This window comes from Cyprinus carpio, chromosome A6, assembly GCF_018340385.1.
Source record: "Cyprinus carpio isolate SPL01 chromosome A6, ASM1834038v1, whole genome shotgun sequence".
In the NCBI taxonomy this organism is placed as follows: Eukaryota; Metazoa; Chordata; class Actinopteri; order Cypriniformes; family Cyprinidae; genus Cyprinus; species Cyprinus carpio.
Window position 1 is genome coordinate 22,681,743 of NC_056577.1, and position 9,989 is coordinate 22,691,731.

The 9,989-nt window shown below is 33.7% G+C and overlaps 1 protein-coding gene across 1 annotated transcript; it reads left to right on the forward strand.

Moving 5' to 3' along the window:
* The first annotated feature begins 1,186 nt into the window (after positions 1–1,186).
* Positions 1,187–5,879, forward strand: LOC109061443 (ammonium transporter Rh type C 1-like). The gene is made up of 11 exons (XM_042758471.1): positions 1,187–2,540; positions 2,670–2,862; positions 3,064–3,214; positions 3,299–3,446; positions 3,771–3,937; positions 4,030–4,167; positions 4,414–4,550; positions 4,687–4,811; positions 4,904–4,977; positions 5,123–5,193; positions 5,451–5,879. Exons 1-11 carry the CDS (start codon positions 2,270–2,272, stop codon positions 5,470–5,472), a joined length of 1,497 nt encoding a protein of 498 aa, XP_042614405.1. The 5' UTR covers positions 1,187–2,269; the 3' UTR covers positions 5,473–5,879.
* The last annotated feature ends 4,110 nt before the right edge of the window (positions 5,880–9,989 follow it).

Consider the following 9,989-nt stretch of genomic DNA (forward strand, 5'->3'; position numbering starts at 1 on the left):
TAAATAGTCCGCATACTGAAAGCGGCCCCCTGATGCGCCAGAATTATATAGCTATATTAGAATGTTTATAGGAGTGGACACGAAAATCGCGGGAGCAGGCGGCAATGGTCAGAGAAGAAAACAGTCAAATCCCGGACATTTTAGGCGATTATGTCTGGAGAAGAGGACGTACTGTATGGTCAAAGTACTATAAACATTGTTTAAATCAAACAAGTGCTGTTCAGCTGTTCTTCTGACTGCTTGTTTGATATTACTTCTGGAATGTTTTTTGTTGTTGTTGTTGTTTGTTTGTTTGTTTGTTTTACATATTTACTCTACAAGTAAATAAAATTAAAATACTATTTTTTCCCTTTTGATACAATAAAACCCACAATGGTAACTTTGAGTTATTTCTAGCATCTGTAAGTATACAGATGTAAATATGTAGGTGTAAGTAAATCTATGTGTACTTACTGTCAGTAAAACAAATGCATGATGTCACTCAAAGTGATTTAGTCACATGTACTGTTGGCTACTGGTAATTCAATAGAAAAATTGCACAGGTGAATGAAACATGTATTGGCAGACTATATGGGTGTGCCTCACTAAGATTTCTACATTGCACCTTCAGGGATGGTTCCCAACTTATAAATCCTACAAACCTCACCTTGACTGTTACACAACTGCAATTTTTATTTTTTTATTTCTGTGTGTGTCTTGCAAAGCCTTTGTAGTTAACCCTTGGATGCATGTATTATTAAATTGCAGAATAAAAAAAACTAGATATCTTTTTTTATATTTACTTCAAGACAATATTTTAATACATTATATAATAATATAATATAATTTTAATCTTTTTTTTTTTTTCCAAAAACTTGTTTTAGTTACTAAAAAGATACTAATCTCTCTGCTTTTGTGGACACCATGCAATTAGAGTTGCAAAGTTATATAAACCAATGACAGTTTGCAGGTAAGCATAGAATATGCCATCAGTAAACTATTAGGTTTCACTTTATTTTAATGGTCCCTTTAACATAATCTGTTGACTAAAAGTAATGTTGCACCTACATGTCTACTAACTCTCATTAGCGTGTTAGTAGAGTATTAGTAGACTGGTAGGGTCAGGGTTAGATTAAGTTGACATGTACTTGCAAAGTTACTGATAGTCAGTGGAACGTCTGTTGGGAGACCATCACACTAAAGAGTTAGAAGATATTAAGTAGACAGGCTACTGATACTCTAATGAGGATTAGTAGACATGTAGTGTTACTTATTGTCAACATATAGTTCAAAAGGGACTATCAAAATAAAGTGTTACCAACCATTAACATATAACAGTTATGAGCTTATAAAATAGTATTATAAATTATGAACTTTCTGGGTAAAAAAGGCAAAAAAAAAAAAAAATACTTCAGTATCTGAGAGGATTTTGCTTTTAAATTTCAACAGATATATGGAAACTGACATACAGTGTGCCTTCATAGCTAATAAAACATTGTATGTGACAGGAATTGACGTTTAAGTAGTTTCTGTGTCTTTTTGTAAACCTTCTGGAGAAACATTGTTTACAATCAGATAAGTCACCATCAGGGGAAACATTGTTTACAGTCAGATAAGTCATGTAGCCATTCAGAGAAGATTTATCAACAAATTCATTTTGGCAATAGAAATATGTGCAGTTACTAACTGCTTGCTACAACCAGATACTATATATCCTCTTAACTAATACCATAAAAAAAATTAAAAACTATTGATCACAGGCAGGTCATGATTGTATTTATTGATTTTATAGATGTTATTTTTACTGATGAATACTTATTTCCTAATTACTGATGGTATGGTATTCAGTTGACATGAGAAAGATCTAGTCAATCAAGGTGAGAAATGATGGTTTGTCACATTAGCATGCTGTTTTGAGAACAGTTACCTGAATATTGCACATACCATAACATAAATGTTGCACATGATTGACATAAACGTGAGGGGATAAGCCTTGATGACAACATCAGTGACAACAATGTTATGCCTACAAAGAAGTAACTCACATATCATGCAAGAGGGAAACTATGAGAACAAGTAAACTGAACTTTTAGCAAATATTTTTTAGCAACACATTATACACAAGAACCCGGATATTCTCTCATCCTTTTCCTCAACAATCAACATTTTTTTTTTTTTTTTTGTCATAAGTATATGTGTGTACTGTATCTTTGTAGGAGTGGCTACTTGATTATGTAATGACACACCTCCAGACCTTACTATAAAAACTTAATGACAAAAGGTGAGTCACATGTTCCTATTGAAAGCGACCGACCAAATTAAGAAGAAAGGGATTTCACTGAACTTCTCTTTGGGAAAATCTTCAAGACTTAAAATGGCCAAAAACACCAATATTCGAATCAGTCTCCCAGCAGTCTGCTTTGTCTGGCAGATTGCTATGATTATCCTGTTTGGCGTGTTCATCCGTTATGATGAGGAATCTGACACCCACTGGATCGAACACAGAAGAAAGAAAAATATTTCCACAAATTTAGAGAATGACTTCTACTATAGATATCCAAGTAAGTAACTAACATACTAGAATGTTTTGCTGCAATCTGTTGAATTTACTACTGTAGCATTGTTTAATCTCCTCTAAATCATATATGAAGGACTGATATTCTGTACTTCCTTTTCTTCTGTTACCTCAGGTTTTCAGGATGTGCATGTGATGATCTTTGTTGGTTTTGGATTTCTAATGACCTTTCTGAAGCGTTATAGTTTTGGTGGAGTTGGTTTCAATTTTCTCATCGCAGCTTTTGGTATTCAATGGGCTTTGCTGATGCAAGGCTGGTTTCATCACCTTGACGAACATGACTGGAAGATAAAAATTGGGGTTGAGAAGTAATTGATTTTTTGTAATATACTTACTGACATTACAAAACATCACTGAAATGTGCACCTTCATGTTTAGACTTCCTTCACCCTACAGCTCACTTGACTGACATGCTTTCCATGTGATTCCATGTTCCATTTTTGAAGCAATGCTTAATATATACATCTTTAATCTGTATCTAAAGAATTTAACTGTCATTTTTCAATCAGCCTCATTAATGCAGATTTCTGCGTGGCCAGCTGTCTCATTGCTTATGGCGCTTGTCTTGGAAAAGTCAGCCCAGTGCAGCTGATGGTTCTTACTCTATTTGGAGTCACCCTGTTTGCTGTTGAGGAGTATATCATTCTTGAACTCCTACATGTAAGTTTGAATCCACTTATTTTCTAATAGTTACCAACATCAGAGAAGGAATTTGCCAATTTTTATTATTTCATATATGCATAGGCGAAAGATGCTGGTGGTTCCATGGTCATCCATACTTTTGGAGCATATTATGGTCTGACCATATCTTGGGTCTTATATCGACCATTGCTATCTCAAAGCAAGCATTTACAAGGATCTGTTTACCACTCTGATGTATTTGCAATGATTGGTGAGTAGTGAAAGAAAGTCTATCGCAGATTTCCCCTGTTGCATCAAGCAGGGCATGACAAAAGCCCCCTTTACAAATAGCTCAATCATTTTTCTCATTAGCTACATGTGCAACATTTTAAAAATGATTAGAGATTGAATCAAATTTCACCCTTTTGGCAATGAAGAAAAGTGCTGTGTTGCTATCGTTTGTTGCTAATTTAGTGTTTTGGAATAAAATATTAGCAAAAGTGCCCTGCACCCCAGGGGCCTTTGCCTGTTGTACCCAATAGGTTATCAAAATGTTCAGAATTATTTCTAATTTCCGTCTCTCTTCCTTTAACAGGCACTCTCTTTCTTTGGATGTACTGGCCCAGTTTTAATTCTGCTATTGCAGATCATGGAGATGGCCAGCACAGAGCTGTTATTAATACCTACCTTGCACTGGCTTCATCAGTTCTCACTACCTTTGCCATTTCAAGTATCTCACAGAATAATGGAAAGCTCGACATGGTAACCAAATCTCTGGTGAAAATCGGAGTTTATCTTTTTTGTTGTTATTGTTGTTCATAAAATAACCCTTAGAATTGCTTGACATTATTCAGGTACATATTCAGAATGCTACCTTGGCTGGTGGTGTTGCAATGGGAACAGCTTCAGAGTTCATGATTACACCATATGGCTCTCTAATAGTGGGATTCTGTTCAGGCATTGTATCCACATTTGGATATCTTTTCCTGACTGTGAGTTTTGCTGTGTTTTATCGTACTGAAAATGCTCAAAAAAAAAAAAAAAAACATATTGAAGTACAATAAGCATATTGTGTATTTATACTATATGTGTAATTTTTTAAATGTTTCCATGTACTATATAAGGCACTGCTAATTGTCAAACATATTTTACAATGTCCAAACTTATTTGAAGTCTAAATTGAAGATAGTATAAACATTTTTGTAACAATAATTACTTTATATTTGTTTCCTTATCAGCCTTTTATGGAAAAAACTCTGAAGATACAAGACACTTGTGGAATACATAACCTACATGCAATGCCTGGAGTTATAGGTGGTATCGTTGGAGCAATTACTGCAGCTTCTGCCAGTGAATCAGTTTATGGACAAGAAGGGTAAGTTGTGTGTGTGTGTGTGTGTGTGTGTGTGTGTGTGTGTGTGTGTGTGTGTGTGTGTGTAGCCTCTGTTCGTACTGTTACCATAAATAAAATGAAACGAAGCTATCGAATGACAGGTCATACTGTGGTTTAGGTTGATTAACACTTTCGACTTCAAGGATGCCGTTGCTAACAGGACAGTCAACATTCAGGGTGGTTACCAGGCAGCAGCTCTTTTTGTAGCAATAGCATTTGGCCTTGTAGGTGGAGCTTTGGTTGGTGAGTGCAAATAAAGTTAAAAGGGGAAAGTACTTTAGGTGTTTTTATAAATATGAATTAGAGCTGGTATGTTATGTTGTGTAATTTTCCAGGTGGGATACTAAAGCTGCCAATATGGGGGGACCCAGCAGACGTCAACTGTTTTGATGATGATGTTTACTGGGAGGTAATAGTGTTTTTTTTTTTTTTTTTTTTTAAATGAACTGCATGGTACTGAGTAAAATGGAACTGATAAATTTGAGGATTTCTATGTCAAAATAGTACTTGGTTTATAAATAGGGGGCAAACAGAATTTGTGGTGTTAATTTTAGGTTCCTGAGGAGGATGAGAATTTTCTCTCTAGACACCCAAACATGAACCATGCAACAAGCATACCAGATGTGTGAGTATACATGCTGTCAAGTTTAAAATTACTTGTGTTCATGAATCCCTATTTTTTATATATTCATTTATTTTTTTTATTTTTTTTACATCATAATCAGGGTGACAAAATACAAATAAAACCACCTTTAGCATGGTATAAAATTACATTGATAGATGTGCAATATGTAATAAATATAAAATTACAGAGATTACTAAATTTCTAATTATTTCATGTAAATACTTTCTGTAAAAATTTGGAATCTCTCATGTACACAGGTATCAACGAAGTAATGTGTAAGAAAAAAAAAGGAGCCTGCAAACTTCACATCCTGAGGAACTTCAGCTCTGAATGATGATTGAATAAGAATCATGAAGGGTTTACAGACTGAGACTAGATACGCTACTCAATGGAAATTTTTAAGTTTGTCATGTGCTGTGGGTTGTACCATGTCATAATCCCAAAACATCTTGACTAACCAGTGTTGCTGCTGCTGCTTCCACAAAAACAAACCCGAACATGTTTTATGTCCATTTTTTATATTCCTACAGCAATAATTTGAAATTTTATCTTATCTTTGTTTGTAATGTAACTATCTAGATTTTTATAGTGCTTTCTTTTTGCATTAATAATGTGAGCACTATAAAGAAATGGAAAAAGATCTAATGATTTGTTTATGGTATACATAAGAAGTTAACTAGTTAAATAAGTTATTTAACTTATTTAACTTATATATATATATATATATATATATATATATATATATATATATATATATATATATATATATATATATATATATATATGTATATATATATATTTTTTTTGTTTTTTAACGCTGAAGGATGTTGACGCTACAACATGATTGGCTTCTTGAATTTGCATATTTGTCTGAGGCCTCTGTTTGAAGGAACTATCTGTGAACAAAATAAACTTCCTACTGTCTGATATGTTGAGAGCTACTTGTCCATCAAAACTGTTTTGGCAAAAGCAGTTCAATTAAAATAATAAGTGATCATTCCCATAAGACAGCATAAGATCTCTCTAGATGGTGTCTTGGAATCATTCTTTGCATTTATTGTCACTAAAATTGTTGTCAACTAACATGGATGGTCTCTTTTGGCTTCCCTTGTCACTGTTAGTCATAAACCTTTCTAACATTGGCAAAAAAAATAACTAGTAGGCTTTTTTAACACCTGAGAAATTAATGTTTATGACATTTCTTTTAAAGCGGTCATTGATAAAGTTATGGTTCAGACTGGGGGATGGTTAGGGATGGTGCAGAACAAGCAAACAAACAAACAAAAAATCATTGAATAACATAAAACTGAGAAAAGAGAACAGACTCTATGGACCATATCAGCTACACAGCCGCTGTTTTTTTTTTTTTTTTTTTTTTGGCATTATAATTGACAAACTATTTGCCAAAAGGAAGCACTTAAAAATGTTGTACACTGATAATAGCCAATACTCTGTGCAAACAAGATAATGTATTAATGTCTGCCCTTGAAATTGACCCATACAGCTTCAAACTAAATTAAATGAAAATATTTCAATAAGTTGTAACAGACATTCAAATACATGTAGGATAACTGTACAGTTTCTAGACAATCTTGTGATAATGCAATGAATTGCTGTATTTTACACCAGAACTGCAAGTCTTCCAAATGCGTTTGAAAATGAAACCTTCCCCTTTTAACCTCATCAGGCTAACTTTCTGGCTCTACAACTTAAATATAATAGTGTGTTCTATGTGAACTTTGTAAATCATCCTCCACTTCTCCTTATCCTGTACTAGTATCCATTCTCGAGTAGTGTATATCATGTTTATACCGTGCTTCTTTGGTAATCTGTGATGTATCTGCAGTACATTATGCTATGTTTGCTTACTAGTGGCTGAGATGCTTAAAGCTCATGTAACACATACCCTAGTTGAATTTATTTTTCTTTTTTAAGTGTTATAGTTTATGTATTTTATTTATTACAACTGCTTATATGGCTTGTCATGTCTGATATAATAATAATAATAATAATAATAATAATAATAATAATAATAATAATAAAAGATTTCTAGCTGTGTAGATGCATCCATTATATGGCCAAAATTAAAGAGCCATTTTTATTGCTGTAATTGTAGATTACGCTGCTTCATCCAAATGCCTAATAATACATTTTAAGCAATTTTTAGTTATTATCTAAGCACCAAAATATAAATAATTGAATAATTGAATATTATTGCCTATTGTTTTTAAGGGATTCAACGGTGAAAGAAACTGCATTGTGTTCAACATTAAACATGCACAGTAAAAAATAATAATTTTATAAAGTTGTAAATACAACAAAGATTGAGTATGTTTTACATTAAAGACTGAAAAGGTATTTTCTACTTCAAATTTTCATGTTCAACTTGATGTTTAATGAGTTACTTGCAGTTCCTTTGTAATTATCTTTAACATTTATTGGTAGCACTTCATTTTACAAACCTGTTCTGCATGTACATACTATGTATTTTTTATTGTAATTACAATAACTATACAATAACTAGGTACTAACCCTGAACCTACCCCTAAACTTAACCTTAACCATGTAGTTGCCTTGTATTAGCCAGTACTTTCTTAGGTAAGTACACGTAAGTGCACATACTGTAAAATAAAGTGCAGCCCATTTACTTGAAATTTCTGAGTGAAAATAGTTTCAAAGTAAATCATACACATTTTTTTTTTTTTCAGTTTAGCCACTCCCCTTTTGACAATATCAGGTGTACTATTCTGTATATAGCTACCTAGTTGCTGTGCATCATGTGAGACTGTCTGCCATTTATTAGGAAACAAATTAGTTATAGTGCTATAAACCATGCATTGTGTTCCAAAGGTGTGAACCAGATGTGTTCTGGTTGTGCAGGTATATCCAGTCATGCAAAGTTACTGGAAACTAAGTTGGTCCCCATGCAGCTGAGTAAGATGATCATCTGGGAGATCAGCAGTCAGTTCTGCACACACTTACAGTAAAAAAAATTCTTGTCAGGACCATAAGTTATATGCATCAGACCACCCTAAAAAATAAATACGACTAAGACCATGTATCAGTATTAACAGAATACGGGGCATTTTTATTACCTAGGATGAAGGGGGACTCCTATTTTTAAATAAAGAAAAATAAGTACTAGCAAAATTGAAACCCTAAAGAACAATTACATTTAGAATAGAGCATTTTAATAAGCTTGAAAAAAAAAATAGTTGCATGGAATTTATTAAAACAAAACTTAAAACCCGATTCCTAAAAAGTTGGGACAATGTACAAATTGTGAGTAAAAAAAGGAATGGAATAATTTACAAATCTCATAAACTTATATTTTATTCACAATAGAATATAGATAACATATCAAATGTTGAAAGTGAGACATTTTGAAATGTCATGCCAAATATTGGCTCATTTTGGATTTCATGAGAGCTACACATTCCAAAAAAGTTGGGACAGGTAGCAATAAGAGGCCAGAAAAGTTAAATGTACATATAAGGAACAGCTGGAAGACCAATTTGCAACTTATTAGGTTAATTGGCAACATGATTGGGTATAAAAAGAGCCTCTCAGAGTAGCAGTGTCTCTCAGAATTCAAGATGGGCAGAGGATGGATGGGCTGCGGCGTAAAAATAGTGGAGCAATATCCGAAAGGAGTTTCTCAGAGAAAAATTGCAAAGAGTGAAGTTATCATCATCTACAGTGCATAATATCATCCAAAGATTCAGAGAATCTGGAACAATCTCTGTGCGTAAGTGTCAAGGCCGGAAAACCATACCAAACCAAACCTACGCATGCTACTCGCAATGAGACCTGATTGTGGTCCCTTGTTTTGTAACTGCTGAGAGTAAAGAGGATTACATGAACAAAAGCCTCTGTGGATGGTTGAGGAGGATATGCTGAAGCCACTGGGGTTTGTTTGCATCATTGTATCTAACACAGGAGCACAAAAATATTCAAATATGCTTAATAACCAAAGAGCTGCAACCATGAAGAACACAGTGGTTAATGCCGAAGTCCTTCATTTTGGGAAGAAATCTCTGAATGTTCTGTAAATGGGCTGAAAGTTGCAACACAAGGGGTTAGTTCAATATTTTTATTCCCATGCTGGTAAAGACAATCTCATGCACCTGAATTTCAAGGTTAGCCTTGTAATATTTTAGAGGTCTTTCAGCAGCTGTGAGTGAAAGACTCTGGTCTCAGAGCAGTGGTTCCAGGGGGCGACTGCAATCCAGCTGTGTTTTTAAATGAGGAACATCCATCTGAGCCTCTTTCCACTACTTATTGGAAAAGGAGAACAATCAGCTAGACAGAGGGAGAGCTCCACGCTGTGGTAAGAATTCATCACACACATACATACAAAAAACTTGTTTCCACATAATGAGGAATACATACTCAAGTACATGATGGATTTGTTGTTGCATGTGTTTAGAGCTGAATCCTGACGTTACACTTTCTTGAAGAAAAAAATGGTTGTTGCATTATACTTTATTGAAAAGACCAGTTATGACTAATTTAATTTATAATCACATATCCTTTGTGCTTCTCATTCCTCTTAGAATAAAGTGTAAATAAGTGAAATCTACAGCTTTATTTATATTTTTGCCTGTCTATTTATATCTTAAATGTATGAATTGCATAACCCCTGTACATTGTGTTTTATAAATTAAAACTGCTCCTTTAAAATGTATTTACATTTGTATTGGTTTAAATGTAATGCGGGAGATTTGTGTATTTAACAATGGTGTTAATGTAATGGCTGTGGAAAGTGATGTATAACCATATTATCATTTGAGTCT

What these genes read in the sequence shown, in the direction of transcription:
- LOC109061443 (XM_042758471.1), top strand. Translation starts at nt 2,270, where the DNA reads ATGTTCCTATTGAAAGCGACCGACCAAATTAAGAAGAAAGGGATTTCA. An exon ending in TCATTCTTGAACTCCTACAT is followed by an intron (nt 3,215 to 3,298) that starts GTAAGTTTGAAT and finishes ATATATGCATAG; the next exon opens with GCGAAAGATGCTGGTGGTTC. An exon ending in ATGATGATGTTTACTGGGAG is followed by an intron (nt 4,978 to 5,122) that starts GTAATAGTGTTT and finishes TGTTAATTTTAG; the next exon opens with GTTCCTGAGGAGGATGAGAA.